At 44.7% G+C, this 22,231-nt stretch overlaps 1 protein-coding gene across 2 annotated transcripts in view; it reads right to left on the reverse strand.

Annotated features, from left to right (window-relative positions):
- The window catches only part of KANK1 (KN motif and ankyrin repeat domains 1), a 100,199-nt gene that overhangs the window by 40,968 nt on the left and 37,000 nt on the right, over positions 1–22,231 (reverse strand). The window contains exon 2 of one of the 2 annotated variants that reach the window (XM_061375116.1): positions 13,758–13,874. In XM_061375116.1, coding sequence (XP_061231100.1) covers positions 13,758–13,794 — 37 coding nt within the window. In that variant the 5' untranslated portion in view covers positions 13,795–13,874. Of the gene's footprint in view, positions 1–12,948; positions 13,021–13,757; positions 13,875–22,231 lie in introns of those variants that run through there. The other variant, XM_061375117.1, reaches the window with a different exon arrangement.

Below are 22,231 nucleotides of genomic sequence, written 5' to 3' on the forward strand. Positions count from 1 at the left end.
GCCTACCCACCTTCTCCTCCCTAGCAGATGCCTTTAGAAAGGCAGAAGAAAGCAGACATAAAGCAACATTTCTCCTCTCAGCTCCCAGAAACCTGCAACTCAGAGACTTCCAGATCCAGGGGTGGTCCAGGGTAGGTTTTAAATCACAGTGTCAGATGTATATTTTCAGGGTAGTGGGGATGTATTCAATAACTGAGTTCAAAATATGAGACTGCAGATGATATGATAGTATTGTAAGGAGACCTTTTGTTCAAATGCCTGTAGATACACCTGTGGGTGATTAATCTGACCAATGATTACTACATAACACTCAAAACCCCCGTATGAGAGACTTTGCATGTTATAGTTAGGTCCCCCATTGATTAACATCTACATGGAGAAAAGATGCAGCTGAAAAATGTACCTCGTATTTGTCCAACTAGTTTAGCTTCACATAGAATGAACTTCAACTGCTTGGTATTTTGTGTATCATGAGGCAAGTCATAATCTGTAGTGTTCCAGTTGGAAGGGACCTTAAAGCTCATCCAGTTCCAACCCCTTGCCATGGGCAGGGCCACCTTCCACTAGACCAAGTTGCTCAAAGCCCCATCCAACCTGGCCTTGAACAATTCCAGTGATGGGGCATGACTGCTTGAAAAAGCTTATAGTAAGAAGTCTTGCCATGAGAGTGAGCAGGCCATTCAAGACTTCACATTTGGCGATTTTTTTTTTTTTTTTTTCTTAGAATCAGAGAATCATTTCGGGTGGAAAAGACCTTTAAGATCACTTAGTTCAACCGCTGAACTCAACAGTTAGACTCACTGCCAAGTCTGCCACTGAACCATGTCCCTAAGGGCCACATCTATGCGTCTTTTAAATACCTCCAGGGATGGTGACTCAACCACTTCCCTGGGCAGCCTGTTCCAATGCTTGACAACCCTTTAGGTGAAGACATTTTTCCTAAGATTCAATCTTAACATCCCTTGGCACAACTTGAGGCCATTTGCTCTTGTCCTATCACTTGTTACTTGGGAGAAGAGATCAGCCACCTCGGACCATCCTCCTATCAGGTAGTTGTAGGAAATGATAAGGTCCCCCCAGAGCTTCCTTTTTTCCATACTAAACAGCCCCAGTTCTCTCAACTCCTCATAAGATTTATGTTCTAGACCTTTCACCAGCTTTGCTGCCCTTCTCTGGACCCCTGCCAGCACCTCAATGTCTCTCTTGCAGTGAGAGGCCCAGAAATGAACACAGGATTTGAGGTGCAGCCTCACCACTGTCCAGTACAGGCGGATGATCACTGCCCTGGCCCTGCTGGCCACACTACTGCTGATAGAGGCCATGGTGCCGTTGGCCTTCTTGGCTGCCTGGGCACAAGCTGGTTCATGTTCAGCTCTCAGTCATCAACCCCAGGTCCTTTTCCACTGAGCAGCTTTCCAGCCACTCTTCCCCAAGCCTGGAGTGTTCCATGGGGTTGTTGTGGTCCAAGTGCAGGACCTGGCAATTTGCCTTGCTGAGCCTCATACCATTGGCCACAGCCCATTGATCCAACCTGTTCGGATCCCTCTACAGAGCTTTCATACAGATCCAGCAGATCAACACTTCCACCAAACTTGGTGTTGTCTTCAAATTTACTGGGGGTGAATTTGATCCCCTCATCCCTATCACTAATAAAGATATTAAACAGAAATTGACCCAATACTGAGCCCTGGGGTACACCACTAGTGACCAGCTGCCAACCGGATTTACTCCATTCAGCACTGCTCTTTGTGCCCTGCCATCCAGCCAGTTTTACACCCAATGAAGAGTACACCCATCCAAGCCATGAGCAGCCAGTTTCTCCAGAATGCTGTGGGAAATGTCAAAGTCTGTACTGAAGTCTAGAAAGCCAACATCCACAGCCTTTCCCTCATCCACTAAGCGAGTCACCTTGTCATAGAAGGAGATCAGGTTGGTCAAGCAGGACCTGCCTGACCAACCCATGCTGACAGGGCCTGATTCCCTGGTTGTCCTGTACGTGCCACATGATAGCACTCATGGTGATCTGCTTCATTACCTTCCCTGGCACCGAGGCCAAACTGACAGGCCTGTAGTTTCCCAGGTTCTCCTTCCAGACCTTCCTGTAGACGGAGGTCACATTTGCCAATCTCCAGTCAACTGGGACCTCTCCTGTTAGCCAGGACTGCTGATAAATGGTGAAAAGTGCCTTGGTGAGCATTTCTGCCAGTTCCCTCAGTACCCCATAGACTTGTATGCGTGTTAGTGGTGTAGCAGGTTGCTGTCCATTTCCCCTTGGATTATGGGGTCTTCATTTTGCTCCCTGTCTTCCAGCTCAGGGGGCTGGGTACCTGGAGAACTTACTGTTAAAGACTGAGGCAAAGGCATTAAGTACTTCAGCCTTTTCCGAATCCTTTGTCCCTGTGTTTTTCCCCGCATCCAAGAAAGGATCTAGTTTCTCCTTGGCCCTTCTTTTGTACTAATGTATTTATAGGAACATTTTTTATTGTCTTTTAGGGCAGTAGCCAGATTAAGGTCTGGTTGCACTTTGGCCATTCTAATTTTCTTCCTGTATAACCTCATGACATCCTTCTAGTCCTCCTGAGCTGGCCGTCCTTTCATCCAAAGGTAATTAACTCTTTTTTCCCCCTGAGTTCCAGCCAAGGCTCTCTGTTCATCTGGGCTGTTCTTCTTAGCCTCCAGCTCATCTTCTAGCACATGGGGATGGCCTGCTCCTGTGCCTGTAGGATTTCCTCTTGAAGAATGTCCAGCCTTCCTGAGCCCCTTTGCCCTGCAGGACTGCCTCCCAGGGGACTCTGTCAACGAGTCTCTTAAGAACGCCAAAGCCTGCCCTCCACAAGTCCAAGGCAGCAGTTCTGCTGATGCCCCTCGTTACCCCCTGAAGAATTAAAACTCTATCATTTAGTGATCACTATGCCCAAAACAGCCTCCAACCATCACATCACCCACAAGTCCTTCTCTGTTCACAAACAGGTCCAGTGAGGCACCTTCTCTAGGTGGCTCCCGAACCAGATGAGTTAGGAATTTATCTTCCATACACTCCAGGAACCTCTGAGACTGTTTCCTGTTCTGATGAGTTGTATTTCCAGCAGATGTCTGGTAAGTTGAAGTCGCTCACGAGAACAAGGGCTGGTGACCGTGAGAAATCTCCTAGCTACTTGCAGAATATTCTGTCTGCCTCTGCATCCTGGTTGGGTGGTCTATGAAACAGAATCACAGAACGGTTTGGGCTGGAAGGGACCATTGCTGCTGAAGTGGGTCAAGTTTGCATATTGGGCCTTCTGTTCCTTTTGCAAGGGAGTCTCCTATGGCAATGACTCATCTTTTTTTCTTTATAGAAGCATTTTTGATGCAGGGCATAGGCTAACTTAACTTCAGAGATGAACCACCATCCTAATTATTGTTCAGTTCCACTTGCAGAGCCTTGTACCTGTTGTGCAAGGGCACCTGGGCAAGTGGGGTGGTCACAGAGGAGACATGCTTGCTGCACTGGGCAGGAACTTGTTGCCGCTGCTCCCTATCCTGTAAGTCACTGTGCTCAGCCAGGTGGAGAGAGGATAAGGAATTCTCCACGTCATGCATCCTGTCTGCTTGTTGGGTCTGTGTCAGGGAAAGTAGGGTGCAATTGCAGTAGTCTATCTTTCTCTTTCACTCCCTGATACTCCTCAACCTATTCACCAGCCCCAGAACTCTGTCAGTAAGTGGAGGAGCTCCTCTATCTGGGTGCACCTCCTTCAGGTGTGCTCACTGCTGCTGTCCACTACTGCCGTAAGAGCAGCTTTTATTTTCCTTATACAGATGGCTAGGCATACTTGCTTGTTTCTGTTCGGGTGTTAGAACTGAATAAGCTGGCTCACAGCAGGATTTTATGGGTCAGCTTCTCTCTCCTGTTTTGCAGAGCTGAAAAGCGACACTGAACACAAGAGTAAGGAAAAATCCATGGCTGTAAAAGAAAGATGTGCATTCTCAAAGCTGGAAGTACACGTATGCCACAGATAAAGATGCAAAGTGAGTATCTGCTTGTTGGGAGCTCAAGTGGAAGTGTCAGCCTAGTGACTGTCTTCTGGTGCATTTGAAAAAACCTGACTGAATCATTTGGGGTCAGGTGGCAGATCCTTCCAGCCTGGAAGGTATCCCATGTCCTTCAGTCATCACCCCAGCTGGGCAGAGGCAGAGGATGCAGGAAGGAACTCACAGCTTTCCAAGGAGAGCATACAGGCTACAGATTTAGGCATCCCTTTCCTCCTTGGATCAAGATTCTGCAATCAAACACCACAGATTTCTAGTAATAATTACTAATCCAGAGATACTGCAGTTCTACCCACAATAACATAATGATTATGCAAAAGGCTGAGGCAAGAAGTGCTACACAAACTGGATTAAAAATCCAAAGTGCTATGCATAACTAAAGGAACCCGTGAGCAAGACTACATGTCCATTTTTAATGTGCCATGTAACTGATAAGTAGTGCGTGCAGTACATCATGCAGCAGCAGGACTGGAGAAAGATGGTAAAGCTGGAGCAGAGCAGGAGATGCTACACTCAGTTTTGCTCAGAAATGTCTCTCCCACTGCTGCGGCCTTGGCTGTACCCGGTGTCTTGTCCCACAGGGATATGGGCTCAGTGCGTGCAGTACATCATGCAGCAGCAGGATTGGAGAAAGATGGTAAAGCTGGAGCAGAGCAGGAGATGCTACACTCAGTTTTGCTCAGAAATGTCTCTCCCACTGCTGTGGCCTTGGCTGTACCCGGTGTCTTGTCCCACAGGGATATGGGCTCAGATAGCCTGGCTGAGCCATACGTGTACCTCTAGAGTTGTAGTTTTACAACTGTTCTCTGCAAAGGGAGAGGGAAAGAATTTTCCCAGAATGTCAACAGTGCATTTTCCATAGCACTGAAGATGAGTTGCAAGGAAGCCCCTGAGCGTTGAAGGCAGAACAGGGGGTGAAGGAGGGCTGGATAGCAGGGGAGAGGCACAGGCTATGCTCCTCAGGGACTGCACCCAGGGAGAAGTCCCTGCGGGTCCCCAGGGAGAGCTGCGGTGAGACCAAGCACTGGAGAAGGGGGCCAAGAGGAATAGCAGGGAACCAAAAGGAAAGGACGAGCACCTTGGATGACAAACTGTCTGAGAATGGAGAATGGGAACAGGACTGTAACTAATGATAGCAAGGGAGAATGTCTAAAGGACGATGCAGTGGATGCACAGCCTTAAGCTGGCAAGCTTAAGCTGTCTGTCTCCATGTAGAAAAACAGAGTACAGGAGCAGAATAGAATAATTCTAAAATACACTTTTTTTTTCTTTAATCCTTTAACATAAGATATAAAAAAACATGCCTAAAATTTAAGAATCAGAATTTCTGCTGGAGGGAGGGAAGAGAGAGGGAAGGGCTTAGCCATGGACTTCTTGAAGTGAAAAAACACAGCTGAACCTTGTAATCCCGTAAAACATGAATACGCTGATCTTGTCATTATGCTTCTATCATATGCAAATGTCAGTCTGTTCTTACAAACACAACAATGTGTTTTACTGTATTTTCTTGCACTATACTCCTTTTTTAGAGCTGCACGCTTTAAATTTACCAAGCAGTGTACATAAAGTGTTAAAACTTGACCTATTTGCTAGGATTAGATCTGGAATTCCAGAAACAACAGCTAAGTTGCACAAGTGTTTTCTTTTTATTATTTGATCTTCTGAAACCCATATGACAGCGCTCCAGGCAGAGAGGTTGGTTATGTGAAGAGAGGGTAGGAAAGGGGCTGGGAGTACATCAACAAACATGCCCCTCAGCAGTAAGAGACTACTCCAGACCAGTGATGTCTGGTTTAGATAGGAAAACAATCTGTTCCAAATTATCAGTTAATTTGATCCTCACCCTAACCTGACCAAACCTTCAAACCCAGCTATTAAAAACAGCTTCATCACAGATGGGTCCTGTATGTTGAAGGAAAGTAACATGTTGTTATAAAGAAAAAATATACATGAATACATTAGTAAAAAGATAAGAAAATTACATAAACACTTATTACAGTGAGAGATAACTTGGGAGGAGAAGAGCAAGAAAAAGGGATGGGCTGTGAGAGGGGGTAAGGGTCATGCTACTTATTTCTACAGGGAAGGCAGCTTTACAAGTGGGAAGGACTGACCAAAAGCATGAAAGAATATGATGGGATCTCACACTCACCTACCTCTCTGACCGTCTGAGCACTTAAGTTTTGTCAAAGTCTGTGTGAAGAATAGGTGAAGAAAAATCTGAGGATACTGTACTTTACACAGACCAAGTATATGCTAGGAAGAGTTCTAAAGAGTTAGAGACGGGGTAAGGGGAAGCCCTATTTGGAGCTGGTTGATCTGCTCCCCCCTCAGCACTGCATGCTTTCATCCAATATTGTAATTGTGATTTCCGGATGAAATCAGAGGAGGGAATGGGAGACAGAAAGAGGAGGATGGCCATACACACACTTCTGTCTTGGAGCTCAGAGCTGGTCACATGGGGACATCCTGGCAATAATCTCTACTCTGTCACCAAAGGGAGTCATGTTTCCAGAGGAAGGAAATGGTGATAAAGCAGCAATGCCAATGTGGGCAGCCGAAGCACTCCCTCAGCCCCTAAACCTGCTGTGAAAACATGATACGGGAAGGGCTGCCCTTCTGTCATCTCTAACCCAAAGCCTTACAAATGGCATGGAAGGGGAAGGGCAGAGGTAGCCATTACAAGAAGCTTCCCAAGGACTTCTGCTCCAGGAGCAACCCTTCTGGAAGGAGCATATCTAAATGCAGGCACTCTGTGTTCACAAACAGAAGACAACGAGCTGCAATAAGGCTATTTCCATCCAAGCCATTTCCCTGGGGGACTGTATCCTTTTAAAGGCAACAAAATACCATCCCTTCCCACAAGGAGGAGATTCGTGCACATTATTCATAAACTGTTTTCTGCAGAAGAATCTGGGAAGGGACTCAGGAACACTGTAGAATATTTTTTTTGGGAAAAATAAACTTTTGAGTTAAACAGCCACAGAAGATTTTGTGGAGTTGTGTATCTGAGAGTGGAGGCAAGGAAGAAGATGTAGAAGGTATAATTTTTCAAGTCTGAATAATGTTTACTCTCAGTATTTTTCCAGTGGCACATGCCGGCCCTGCTGCAGATCCTTGCCCCTCACCAGCCCCACAGGCTGCTCCTCCATACAAGAAGCTCTCACCAGACTGCCACCAAATCAGTGCAAAGCAGTGAGTTCCATAACAAGGTCTTAGGGGTTTAAGGTCTTCCATCACAAGACCTTAGGGATTTAATCACAATTAATCACCACCAGTTCAGTGAGGTTGCAGGGTACCATAAGCAGCAAGGCATGCCTGTTTAGCCCCTAGAGCATTACTGGTTTTAAAATACAAGATCAGCCTCCTCAGCTGCCTCTGAGGGTGTAGAGGGAGGCTGTAGCAGCAGGCTACCTGAGAAGGTCCAGGTGCTGCCCATGGAAGGTGCATCTCAACACCTCAGACAAGGAAAGCATGCATTACTCCATGAGCAAGCCTGTGCCCCAGAGGAATGAACGCAGTCCTCTGTCTAGGTGAGAAGTAAGAATTTCCTGGGCAGCTGCAGAAGATAATCCAGAACAAGACACAACTGCAGTAATCTCTGAACAAAACACAGACCAATTAAATGTATTCCCTATCTCAGGGCACTTTGTCCTTCTGCAGAGCAACTGCATCTTACATGGCTTTGTGTCTTGTGCAATCTGCTTCCCACTGCATCCAATTTCCATTTCAAGGACTGGGCCATCTGGGCCCATACTGCTATGCCCTCAACTACTGATGACACTGTATTTATCCTTTCTAACTTCTTCCTGCCCCTTCCATTTCCAGCAGATTCCAAAATCAGGCCTGAAGGGCATTCTTCAGGCAACAAGTGTGTAAAAGAAGGTGAATGATCCCTGTGATCCTCTTTGTTCTGATAAAGGCCTCTCGGACAAACACAAATCAGTGTGTTTTCAGGCTTTCTGCTGCAGTAGCAAATGCACCCTTGGACTACAGGTATCAACAAACAACTGCAGCAGAAACAAGTATTAGTTCAAGTAGAAAGCTGGCATTGTCTGTGAGATCCTCCATCTCCAGCCATCTGTCCTTAAGGCAGATGTGGCATCACTGAGTGTACTACAGCATACTGATGGAAATTCGGATACGCCTTGTGATAGAGCTGATGTGAAATCACTGGAAGCTCACTTACCCTCTGCCCCGCAGATTTCAGGGTCCCACCCTAGCTTGTTTTCGTATACTGGGCATCACCAGCATGACTCATTAGATCACTTATGGGTGAGGCAGGAGCAAGATCCCAATGACAGCCCTGAATGCCATCTGCCCATCCAGAAAGCACAGGACTATGTGGCAATTCAGCAAGCTCTCCCAATGGCAAGAGTCTCCCACCACCTGCCAGAGCACACCTTTGGCATACACCCGTGCCCATCAACTCTGATGGTTATCGGGTAGAGGCTCGGAGCAGGGAGCACCATAAGGAAGCAAGCCCAGGCTTAAATAGCCTCTCATCACACAGCCCTGACTCAACCAAATTGCCCTTGCTTGCATGGCTGATTCGATAAAAACACAAGCTCACCTGAGCCCTGGTCATTTGCATCTGTGAAGCTAAGCAAACTCAGTGCATTTAAGGCTGCTAAGCTTAGAGCTTGGGGTGTCAGTAGCACCACAGTAGTACCCCTCAATGGCACCTACCCTGCAGGAAAACAGCAGAGAGATGTTAGCTGGGCTCTTGTGGCAGGCACCTGCAGTACTCAGGAGTAAAGGCTCTATTGGACTGACTACTACCTAGCAATCAAACACTTCCAATTGCTAACTTCTTCACGTCTGTGAATTTCCCTCTACTGACTGAGGGTCTGTAATGATATTTTCCTGTAATGGTATTTTCCCCAAAAAAACAATGGTGGTAATATTCTGGAGCTCAGCACTTTCTTATTTAGGCTACACTTCAGATCATTAGCCTGGAAATCATGCAAAACTCCATGAATATTGCTTAGGACTATACACGTCAGGAAAAAGAAATCATATGAGAGAGTCTAGCCCAGATAATCAGTAACAGAAAGGCAAGTGTGTCTACAAATGGTTGGTACATTTCAATGGTTGTTACAAATCAGTGCAGAAGACATGTATGATAAAAACATTCGCTCTAAGTAAATGTGTGTTCTATTTTATTGGCTTCAATAAAAAGGGTTAATAAGTCAGTAGGGGTTTTCATAATACTTTACAACAGTTGCTTAAGCATTTACATACCAGCAGATGGAAAACACATTAATTTAACATTTGGTCTTTAAATCATGCTGACGTTAGTATCTCAGACAACATTAATCCAGGCTACAGCCTCTTGCAATGGCCTCATTCTCTAACTCGTTGCATAGTTGTAACTTTACTTAGGAGTCAAGAAAACTGCTCAGATACAAAGAAAATCTAAGGAGTGGTCCATGGGGTACTGCAGAGTAACTGTGTATACATAGAATAACCAGAGGGACACCAGGCTGCTGCAGAGGACCCAGTGCTCCAACACTATTTGTATCTGCCATCAAACGCCCCACTGTCTCGAAACCCTGGCACACTCTACAGAGCAGAGGCAGATGCTCAGGTCTGCTGGTGGTGACATCCCCGTGTCCTGGGAGGCTGAAAATGAAAGGAGTAAACTGCAAGCAACAACTCTTGATGCAGCCACGATGGCTATTACAGCAGCAGTGCCTTGCTTTAAGGGTGCAAAGATGCCAACAGTAAAAACTAGACTCACTAGGATGCCAGTGCTTTAATAACCATGTAGAACTCTGAAGGAGGTAAAGCATATGGCAGAGTTAAACACTAAGGGAAATAGTCCAAATGAATCTGTGTAAGATGTAGTGCCCCTGTAAGTAGAAATATGTTAGAAGTGAGATGGGAAAGGCATGAAAACACAATTGTTTAAACAAGAGCAAGGGGGGAAGGCGCAGACAGAAGGAAGAAAACAATGATCATAAGGAAGAAAACAGGATCAGGGAAATCTCAAACACCACGTATATGCATTTGTATTACAGCAAAGTAAGGAATTGTGCAACAACCTTGCTATACTGACCCCTGCAGCCCATCCTACTCAGGAAAACTGGGAAAGCTTAACTTCTGTTAAAACACTGTCCCTGTTAAAAGAGATGACTGATAACTGCAGTCTCTGGATACAGAGCATGAGGTGCATAGGAAAGTCAAATAAAACAGATGTTTTCATTATGGTTAGAAACAAATGCATTTTTTAACCCTTTATTTTTTTTAATTAGACTCCTATGTTTGTTTTGGTGCTTCCTTGTTTACTACCTCAGAATAAACTGTACTGGAATTCGACCCCATTCAGTGCCTTTTCAGAACACGTGCTTTGGAAAGAAAGTTTCAGCAGATCAGGTGTTAGTGAAAAGAATGAAAATCCAGCCAAGAAGCATTTCCAAACTGCCCGGTAAGTTTTAGGCTGGTGTGCACTGTGCTTTTTGTATCTGACATGAGGACATTTCTGCAGATACCACTACAGCAATGTTTGCAGAGCTTCATTAAGTAGATTATTTATGCATCAGTCCTAGCAAGCATAGAAACTAACAATTACTGGAAGTTTCACCCAGCAGTTAATGGAGACGCTAATACTATTTCGAGAAACAGTCACCTCTCTTTTTTTTAATAGTACCATGCAAAGAGAAATTCATTTATATCATGCACCAAACTAACTCTAGTCTCCTAATAGCTCCCCACAGACAAAGGGCATTTTCCAGCTCCTGCTGCAGTTTCTTGGACAAGCGCTCCACATACTCTGCACTTCCACTGTACTCCTTAACCCTGCTGAGTTTACCCGACTGAGCAGTAAGTTCACATGCCACAGCAAACAGTTCTGACTATTCAGTACCCAACTGATAAAATAAAGCAAACTTTTTCTGTGAGACCAATATCACGAGCATTAGAGAGACTTCAGCTACTTTCTGAGCCCAGTCCAAAATCAGTACCAAGTCTCTAAACCAATTTCCAAAATGCCTAAAACTGAACAAATAAACTTTCAGCTGGCAGACCTCTGTGAGATGAAACTGGGAACAGAGTGATAAAACTTTAAGTCAGTAACAAATGAAACTATTGACAAACAGCACTGAAGTCTAAATCACAGTCTTTGCTATTTATTCATCACATGTGAAGTTCATGACTTTAACATGATAATGCAAGAGCACAGAAATTTATGATAGGTACTTTCATGATAAAGTCATCACTTGCTTTGTAGGTTATCCTGCATACACACTCACTGAAAATATTTACAGCAAATGTACTTCTAAAAAAAAAAACCTCTATAAAAATGCAGAATCGCTTGATCCTTTCCTGGAAACAAGTTCTGAATTCAAGCATTCCTCTACAGATTTTATCACAGCAGCAGTAGTCCATATAGGCTTGTATAGTGAGAAAAATTACCGAAATGGCACATTGGCATAATCATTTAATAGTGCAAGTACTTACATTCTTCAGTTAACCAAAGCAAACCACTGCTCCTTAGTCACCTCATACTTGAGTGCAGCTGGTGTGGTCAATCTTGCCAAAATACTCAAGTAACATAAATGCAGCTTAGTAGTCCGTAACAAGTCTTTCTAGTTCTTTTTCCTGTTGCTGATTGATTCAGAGGGTGCAGAAAACACCACCCCTGAAGTTTGTCTTTCCACTCTTAGAGCTCCATGCAATTAAGAAACTTGCTTCAATTCCACCAACGCCCAAATCAGTTCCTGCTCATCCAAGCGCAGGATAACAAATCACAGATCTCTGCAGCCCAGTACTCTGTCCATTATGAACTGCTGAGGATTTGGAGACACAGGCATACATAGCTGCATGTTAGAACGCCAGCCTCAAGGATTTGCAAAGCCAACAAGTCCTGACAGTCTCTGCAAAATGTTGTCCAATTTAGTTCTGAATTAAATACCTGAAATTCATTATAATCTTTCTACGAATAAGGTAACAAACAGCTTTTACCCTGCAAGAAGCCTTGTTTGCATAACAATCCTGAAGCTAAAACTGCATCTTGCATTAACACATCCCCAGTACAAGCATTTACCTTCTTTTCGACTTGCACATCAGCCTACCAACTTTTTCAATAGACAGTCCTACTGGGAGAGGGAGGGAGGGGGGAGAAATTAGAAAACCAACTGGTAACAATCCACACATATTTTTTATTTCCTTGTAAGCAGAGGGAATTGCTCTGCATGACTTAAGTTAAAAGCATATTACTAAAAAAAGTCAAGTTCCACGGGGGAGTGTTAGGCAATAAACATCTACAGTTAAGTCACACAGCAGAGGTTTTGAAGTCTGCCTTCTCAAAAGAATTACAAAAGGTTACAAAAGGGTATGGTTTCTTTCTTAGAGAATGCATTTCTAATTGTATAAAAACGGGTGGAGGAGGAAGAAGAGATAATATCCTTTTTCAGAGGTCTCAGGATTTAATAACATTGGAAAATTTAACTTTAAATCATCAACACATAATAGTAACTCCAGTGTCTCCATGTAACTTCCACTAGCCTTTAGAAAAGACTTACTGTTTTGCATAAATGGCAGATAACGACAGTCCGTATTTCTAATTCCCAGCACACAAAATGCTTTGCACTAACTGGAACAATTCTGCAGTGAGCACAGTGAATAATTAAGGATTTGTTTCCATACCAGAATATACTTGCAAAGGAGGTTGGTGCTAAAATCCAACAGACAAGCCAACTTTCAGTATATACATGTCATGATGTAGCAAAGCAGCATTTGAACATGAGTGCATGAACATTGCTGGGGGGGGGGGGGGGGGAGAAGAGGGCTGTTGGAGTGGAGAGCTGAAATTTCTGTTTACATAGGCAACAAAAGAAGATATTTAACGTTGCTTCCCAGGATATTCAAAGTGCTCCCAGCCACCCCAGCCTTAACTGATAAATCCATTTCCCCTCATACCTACATTAGGACGTCTCAAAAGAACACCCACAGGCTCCTGCTGCGCACTTGACGTTTTCCATATAATCCCACTGTAGCAGCCTCAGCTTTAGTGGGCTAAAGTTATGTTTGTGCAGTGATGAGAACAGGAAAATATTGACACAACCAAAGGAGGAGTGCTGCTCCTGTGCTGTTATCAATCATTCTGCAATCTCTGCCCCCTCCTGACCCATCAGCCCTATTCAGCAACCTTTGAACATGCCTAGCAATCTACTTCAGAGAGTATCACCCAAACAAAACAGACATCTCATCAGGAGCTTCTTAAAAAATAGTAACACTAAGTGAACTGAACACCTCCTCTTGATGTTTCTTGAGAAATGCTTCTGTGTTTTGTTAAAGAGCAACATCAGCCTGGCCAGTAAAGGTGGCCAAGAGGGGCTGCAGATTCCTTGTGCAAGAGAGCTGGTTAATTTCACCAGTTAATTACAGACACAGGATAACAACCACATGACTTACTGCAGCAAACCCCCAGGCCTCTCAGAGTCTGGTGTAAGGCAGCATAGGTCCTTGAACACCTAAGTTCATGCACATGCTGAACAACTGAGTGCCAAACTTTACATCTTTGCAAACAACTTTCCACACTTTAAGTATTTAAAAGATTATTGGGGGTGGAGAAGGGGGAGCAGACAGGCTCTGCTCCACCAGGAAGTCAGTTTTCAGTATTTAATCTTCACTGGTGCTATTTTGCTGCTGCTTTCACAGTTTAAGAACAAAGCTCTTCCAAAAAAAATTATAATCCAAAAGTGGGAAAAGTGTTCCCAATCAGTTACCTGTAGCACCGCCGTTAGTATTTGCTGGGTAGGCCATGTTTGCTCAGTGACACATCCAGAGCTAGGCTGTTAGGTACCATGCAAATGCCATGCATCAAGTCCAACCTGACATGCAACCTGGAACAGACAAGAAAAAGTCAGTTAAAACCATTTAGTTTTAAGAAGTTAGGTACATTAAGCAGTTGGCATTTCTGAGTGTTTCAAGTCTCATCTTCAGTGTAAGCCTCATCACCATGGCAGTAACTTACATTCCTCTTAATCAGCACTGCAGCTATCACAAAACCCAAGGCTGCCCTGGTGTCTGAGGGTGAATTGTGGCTCTCTGACAAACTCCAAGGAGTACCACTGCTCCAGATCTGTCCTCAGTGAGGACTTAGCCAGATTAATTTGCAATTGGCCTTCGGTTTGTGGTTTTTTTGGCCTGTCTGCAACTTTTCTGCAGTTTGTCCCCAGCCTCCCTTGCACCAGGGAAGCTTCCTCATGTTTGCTGACACATACGTAAAATTTTAGACTGCTCAACAGTTTACACAGGCAGGATTTGAGGATTTTAGGTGGAGAACACCTATAGAAGAGCTGTACCAGCAAGCAAGGGACGTGTTGCAATTTCCAAGCTCAGATGTCCCCCGAGAAGCTGAGGGCAGAAGGACCCCACTGCAGACGCAGCCAAAACGCATGTGCATCCCCACTGCCTGGAAGACCTGTCCCCTGCAGGTCCCTGAAGCAACAGGCTTTCAGGGTGTTTAAGGGTGTAAGGTTTTCTTTCAACCCGCATGTGGCAGACTCAATGGAGAAGCAGCACTTGGCTGAAGCTGAGGCTGCAGGTACAGAAAAAGGGTGCTGTTGCCCTGGGCGGGTCGCTGCCCAGCAGATGCCAAGTGAGAGGCAGAAGCAGAACCAGCAGCAGTTTTGTGGCTAGTTGGCTGCTGCCTGGCTCTGCAAAGCCAGCCTTGCTGGCCCTGCAACTGGGCTCCTGTTCTGCCAACCACGGGGGCAACCTGATCGCAACCCTCATTCTCAGAGCAGCAGATTTGACTTGTCTGGGGCTGCAGAGATGCCTCCTCTTGGCTCTGCTTCAAGTTTTCTACAATCCAAACAGCATTTCATTTTGTTGACTCAAATAGGTGGAGCTTAGGTGTGTGAAGAATATCCTGCTGCACCGACCCCAGTCGACTCAGGCTGACAGCTCCTCAACAAAGCAGTCACATTTTTCCAATTACATTTGATTTGGCTCTGACAGTATGTGCGTGGAGGTATTTAAAAGCTAAGCAGATAAAGAAAGAAAAAGAAAATCCAGAAATGAACTGGTGTACACCATATGAATCTGAGTCAAAGGTATACCAGCTGACAGAGAAGCTGGCTGTCTCTTAAAACTGACGGAGTTCCATCACACAGTCTTTGATTTCCCCTTCAATGAACATATGCACAAATTCTTTCATTTTTAGTACAATCCTGGCCCAGGGCAGGCTGCTTAGGAAATCTGACACAAGGCTTGCATCCACACTGAAGACCAAAGTCTGCCAGGGTCTTGCCTTGGTGCTTCTGCAGGGCTAGATGTCAGCCTGCTGCCTGAGCTTGCTCTGCTTGTACCACCAGCTGCACTGCAGCTAGTGCCTGTACAATGAGAGATGTGAGAATGTGCACCAAGGGATGGGTACAGGCAGAGAGGTGGGAGGCACACACCTCTTTTAGGTGCAATGCAGTCCCAAATGAGAGTGGGTCAGCCAGTGAACCCCAACAGAACATGCTGCGGCATGCCTGGAAACTCATCGTGGATTTAATATCTGTTAAGATTCATCCTACCAATTTCAAAAGCTACAGTCACCATCACGGGCATACATGAGGAGAGCTTCCCAATAACAAGAAGCAAATGCAGTTGAGGTAAGAATTGACATGAAATTAATAAAGACACTGCTGAAAGCCAAGACAGGGCCTCAGGTCTACATTTTGCTGTGCCTTAAGATGGTTAGCCTGCTACAAACTCCCTTCTGGGCACACTTCTATTGGTTTCAAAGCTGTGTAGGCTTAAGTACCTCCATTAAGAAACAAACACGACTCTAGTTAAAACAGCGATGCCTCTGAGCTTAAATTAATAAAATATTTCAGGAAGCAAATTTAGTTCTACACATAGAAATAAAGAAAAAAAAAAGGATAAAACCATAGGGTCTAATAATTTTCTAGGTAAAATTCATGGAAGAATTGGGGTTTGGGGGGGTTGGGTTTTTTTGATGAAATTTAACTGCAGCTGACAACCTGCCAATTAAACAGCTATTAAAGTATGTAAGAAATCTGATCTAGTTCAGCAGACTCATGGAGGAAGGGAATTCATACTGCTTTGAGCCCCATTATGTTGGGAACTGAATTTCTGAAGCTGCACCCACATGTACGTGGACCATTTTTAGAAAGGCAGTGCATGTGATTCCCCAGCCACACACATCCTAGGAGCTGCACTTTCACAGAAGTGTCTTGTGTGGGCCAGGCGCAGGACAGCACTGAAGGCCAGCTGGAATACACAGGAGGCAAATTTAGCCAGCTCTACAGCAAAGGATGTTCTCCAGAACAGACATCTCACAAAACAAAATCAGCAGAGGAGATTATATATTCCATTCCCAACTCTTCAACTTACTGCCCATGTGTTTTTACATGCTCATGCCATGCCTGCTTGAGAACACTGTGATTTAGACGCCCTAGGGCAAATGCAAAACAAGCAGGGACTAGCTATATGAAGTGTTATTGCTCAATGAAGCAGTTGTTTAAAGTGTTTTGAATTAGATATTCAAACTCTCTTCTGCCCTAAGGTTCAATAGGAGAAACCTCAAACACACATGATCTGCAGTTTCTATAAATTATCACGACATTGCAGCTTCTACAGGTTTTTCCAGAATGGTCATTCTTTAAGCAGAACATAGCGCATATGTCCTGACCCTGTCCTAATCACAAGGGACAAGAATCTTGCTCCTCCTTTGTGCTGCATCTTGTCAAGTCACCTACACCTATGCTACCGTTTCTGCACTAGAAATATCTGAACACATATATATCAGTTCTGACATCCACACAGCAGAGCTGCAGACTCAAGAGACACAGACCTTGCTGAGAACCCAGGCTCCCATTTTAGTCTGATGTTTGCAAGAAAGACTTAAGGCAGTAAACAGTTGAGGTTTAATCTAAGAGAGGTTGTGGAATGGCATGTTGGCAACACAGTAATTAGAAGAGAAAGATAACTTAACTCTTAACCCAAAAAAGCAGTCACAAAAGTCCTCTTGTCCAAGGACCACAGTCACATGTGGGAAACTGATGCACACACACTTGTCTATGGGAGTCAAGAAGCCAGGCCTTGGCTTCCCAGGCAACAGGGCTTTAGGCTAACTAGGTATGCATATTACTTTCTTTTTTTCTCATGGCACGCAGACTGTTAAGAGTAAATGGTCACGTCAGCCATTCAAAACAAGCTGCAGATCTTCAGATATCTTGAACCACATGTCTGAGACACTAAGATGCTGTTGCTTAAGTTCTGGACTAAAAGTGGGAGCACTGTGGGCAGGGATGTGCAGGATTCAAAGACAGTAGCTGACCACTGTTCAGAGAGATGCAGTCAAAAGAAGGTCCCAGGAGGAAAACCAGCCCTGCAATTCTGTCCAACAAGCGCAAAGCAGTGATTAAGTAGAGCTGGGGTAGAGCGGTTTGACAGAGCAAGTTGACCCACAAGATGAAGAACTTGAGGAAGAACTGGTACTGCTCCATTCCTGTTAGACATCAGTGCAACAAGACTTCTGCCTGACACTTCCCTCTCACATGTGGGTAGAACTTGCTCAGTTTCATTCTGCAAGATACCGATAACATTTACATGCAAAGCCCATCTAACCACACGGATGGTAATTTCTCTAGCTGCAAGAAGAAACTGGCACTGGAAATCCCTCCTCCTGCTCAGCCAGAGGGGCAAGCACTTTCCAGACTTGTGTGGCTCTACAGGAAACAGGAATGTCTGCGACTTAACTCGTACCCTCAACCAAATATGCCAGGTGCAATTTAAATGAAGCAAGGGCTGAAGCCAGCAACAGTAAAAGAGAAAGTATGTGGGGAGTTGCTCTGTGGTTGGTATCTACCCTGGGAGAATGTCTGTGTATCTCACTGATATTTACTTTCAAATCTCACCGATATTTGCTTTCCAATCTCACCCCCTACTGTGGTTGTGCTCTTCTTATCTGTATGTTTATCAAAACAGGTGGCCAATAAACTGAGAGGCAAAGTTGGTAAGAGGGATTATTTTTTTTTTAATAATTAAAGCTAAGACCCAAGCAAGAATGCTGGCATATAAGGGTATTTTTTTCCAGGTCAGATAAAGAGCAGTAAACTTTGGTATAAGCGTAAACAGTGAACGATTTTAAATTTCACTTAATTATTTAACCATGTAACAATTCACCCATTTACATACATTCTAGAGTGAATGTCTTTTCAATGTTGCATCCACATCACAAGCAGAAATACACAAGTCAGTTGCTGCTTAAGTCTCAGTAACAGAACAAGATCAGTTGCTAGCATAGGCTGTTTGCCTAGGCCACCCTCAAATGCAAAAGTAGAAACTCCCTGGGATAAGTGTTTCCAGCAGCCACTCTCAGGCAGCAGCCTGTTGTGATTCAGCCTCTGCCATCAACAGAGATGATCCAGAGGCTATTCTCACTGTATGTAATATGACAGTCAATTTGTTTTGGAATATAAGCAGGCAACCAAGAAAAGCCACCTCTCACTATGGTATGTTCTTTTCTGCAGGATCTGCAGTATGATGGGAGCAAAAGAAGCCTTGTAAATCCTTTCAACAGGCAAGTTAATTAACCAGATATGGCTGTGGTCAGCATGATTTTACATGCCTGTCTTCCTCGCTCCCTCCACTTACAGCACTGGCCTGTAAGAAGTCTCTCTTTACAGCAGAGCTCCAGGCAAACGCTGAGCTAAGCTCTGTTAAGAGAGTGATGGCTCAGAAATTCTGGGACCTGAGTCAGCAAGCTGAAGAAAGAAAAGTCAGAGTGCTCTCAACCAGGGCTCATGCTTTGCTTCTGCCACAAACCCAAAACCAATCAGATCTGACTGAGCTTTGTTGCTTTTGAACCACAAACTCCCCACTACTGCAATGCTGGGCTCTAATTCTCAAGTTCTCTTGGAGTTAACCATCAGTCACTTTCATGGGGATGTCCTAATCTGTCTTGCCCCCCATCTTAAGCAGACTTGCATTAGCTGTCTGCCTGCCTTGTTATTTCTGCAAGCAGAGAGTAAATGTACAATCTTCAATAACGTAAGAGTCTGAGGGCTGTTCTTCTGCATACTTGAAAATGGTCTCCTTATCTCTTGATCTAAGCTTATATAACAGCTTCTACTTCCCTCTCCCAAGCCACCTATCTACTACTGGGGTTTACTGGGCAGCATTTGGAACAGATTATGTCTCAGGAAATGAACATCTATGAAAATCTTTCAAAGGCACTGAATTCTTCTAGCTACCCTAAATAACCTAGCAGTTTTCCCCCATTACTGCTTGGCTGAGTTTGTTATTGATGACAGCAACACTCTACCGTCAGCTGTTGGGTTTAGTTTCCCTTTCCCTTCACTCGGAGTTATCCTAAGTTGTTCTGGAGGATTCAGAAAATATATCAGCTGTTCTACACTAGCCATGCATTGGGTTGCTGGAACTGAGCAACAGGGGAAGAAGTTCAAAATACAACCCAGGAGATACAAACCAGCATCCAGTGGAGCCAGGTAAGTGGTCAATCTAGACTACCTTGTTTTCAACAGTGGCAACAAGTATTTAAGGACAGTACACTTGCCTGATGATGAGTCCATGCTTCCATGCGCTTACAGCACCAACAATAACTGGATTGGAAATAAGGTATATCCTTAAGGTATATGGTATATAACCATGCCAAGTGCAAGGTCCTACACCTGGGTCAGAGCAATCCCAGACACAGCTACAGGCTGGGCAGAGAAGAGATTCAGAGCAGCCCTGCGAAGAAGGACCTGGGGGTGTTGGTCCATGAGAAAATGAACATGAGCCGGCTGCAGTGTGTGCTGGCAGCCGAGAAAGCCAACCGTATCCTGGGCTGCATCAAAAGGAGTGTGACCAGCAGGTCAAAGGAGGTGATCCTGCCCCTTTATTCTGCTCTCGTGAGACCTCACTTGGAGTACTGTGTGCAGTTCTGGTGTCCTCAACATAAAAAGGACATGGAGCTGTTGGAACAAGTCCAGAGGAGGGCAACAAGGATGATCAAGGGACTGGAGCACCTCCTATATGAAGACAGGCTGAGAAAGTTGGGGCTGTTCAGCCTCGAGAAGGCTGCGTGGAGACCTCATAGCAGCCTTCCAGTGTATGAAGGGGACCTCTAAGAATGCTGGGGAGGGCCTCTTCATTAGGGACTGTAGTGATAGGACAAGGGGTAATGGGTTCAAACTTAAACAGGGGAAGTTTAGATTGGATATAAGGAAAAAGTTCTTTACTGTAAGGGTGGTGAGGCACTGGAATAGGTTGTCCAGGGAGGTTGTGAATGCTCCATCCCTGGCAGTGTTCAAGGCCAGGTTGGACAGAGCCTTGGGTGACATGGTTTAGTGTGAGGTATCCCTGCCCATGGCAGGGGGGATGGAACTAAATGATCTTAACGTCCTTCCCAACCCTAACTGCTCTGATTATATGATGCTTACTGTGTCATTTTAATATTCAAGTGAGTCCCCTGTGAATTCGTCTGGCCCCTTTCTGACCCTGCTGATGCTATCTGCCTCTGCTGCCTTTCGGGATAGAAAGTCCAGAGCTACCAATACCCACTGCATACCTTTTTTCTGGTTTTAATCTGAAGTTCTACAAATTTTACTAAGTGCCACTAAATTCTTGCATTGCAGGGCTTGGTGAACCTCAGTGCAGATTCAGCTTATCCACCTCCCTCATGATTTTATAGAACTCAATCTTCTCCCCCAGCTCTTCGGCAATTTCATCCCCAGATCATGTTTCTTGCCGTATTTGTATCCTTGCATGTGCTGTGAGCCTGACCATGCAGAAGACCATTGTCATGAACAGCATCTTACTAAAAAAATGTCTGCAAGAACAATCTTACAAAATGGTAAATTCAACACTTTTCTTAACCTAACTGAGCTTGACTCTAACAACCAGCTACTACATAGGAAGGAAACACTCAGTTTTGTGAGTTTTGTCAAGAAAGCAAAGAATTAAAACAGAACAGAACTTATGTACAGCACACACGTTTCCGTAGTATAGGCCAGATGCTGGACACTGGACACAGCCTTCTCAAGCATCCAAATGCACATCATATCAGCCTAATGGACTTGAGGTAACCATACCTGTTCCCTGAGATCCAGCAGACTCACTGTCAGCCAGGAGTGGCAGCTTTTGCTTATTTTCTCACTATCAGGATCAGCTTTCACTGGTAGAAGGAAGTCTTTGTATGGATTCTGCCTATCATAGGTGGCACACTTGACACTCCCCCAAAAGAGGATACCCTATGTATGTAGAACTGGGCTAAAATCTTTCTTTGTCCAGTGTGTTGACTTGGTGGCCTCTGTCTAATATGCCAGAGGCATAATCTTTGCTCATGCTGTGAGCCTGAACACAGACAGGTATGTTCAGATGACACCCATCACACAGTGCTGCAAGGCCCCCCACACCCTGTAAACATTGTCAGACCACCCATCTCTTCTGCAAATCATTCCTGACAACATCACTGTCATCACATTACATTACAGAAGAAAAAAAAACCCCAAAACATAACCCCATCAATGTCAGGAGGCTGCACAGTGCTGTAAGTCAGAAACTAATTTGTGTTTAGAGAAAAAACATCACCTAGAAAAAGAAACACAAGGGTAGAAAAAAACTTCTTTTATATACCCAAAATTCCTAATGGGTGATGTAGAAGACACTCCCTTCGGTTTGTGCCAGTGAATAAATGAGTCACATGAAAGCACATGAATTCAGGCCAGTATGATATTGCTATGTGTTGTAATGCTTGCTGTGACAGGGAGACCAAAGGATGCAACTGGACTATCCACATTTTTCTTGTGGAGATGCGGGAGGGTTGAGACTTCCTTGGCTTGAAGGAGTTCAGTCTGATCATTCCCCAAGAGGGAAACGAAACAACATGTGTGCTGAGCAGCTTTTTCACCTGCCATGACAAAGACCCAAATTCAGCACCAATAACAAATGGAGAGGCTTCCAAAACAGTTGTCAGTTTAGGAGAGGACTGAATGCTTACTGGGGATGCATGCATGCCAGCTACAGTATACCTGTGGCCTCCCACTGCTGACAACCCCGAAGCTGCTGTGCCTGGCACAAGAAGCAGTTCCACTTTCTCCTCTACAGCATATACCTAAACTATCCATCACATCTGTTCACCCAGTGGGACAGAATGAAACACAGAATCCTTTTCGCTCTCTTTTAAACATTGAAAGTTGAATAACAGTTGTGAAAACACATCTGCAGTTCCCAGTAC

Source organism: Neopsephotus bourkii, unplaced genomic scaffold, assembly GCF_033783945.1.
Source record: "Neopsephotus bourkii isolate Nb327-2 ecotype Australia unplaced genomic scaffold, CSIRO-AGI_Nbou_v1 NB_1658, whole genome shotgun sequence".
Classification (NCBI taxonomy): Eukaryota; Metazoa; Chordata; class Aves; order Psittaciformes; family Psittacidae; genus Neopsephotus; species Neopsephotus bourkii.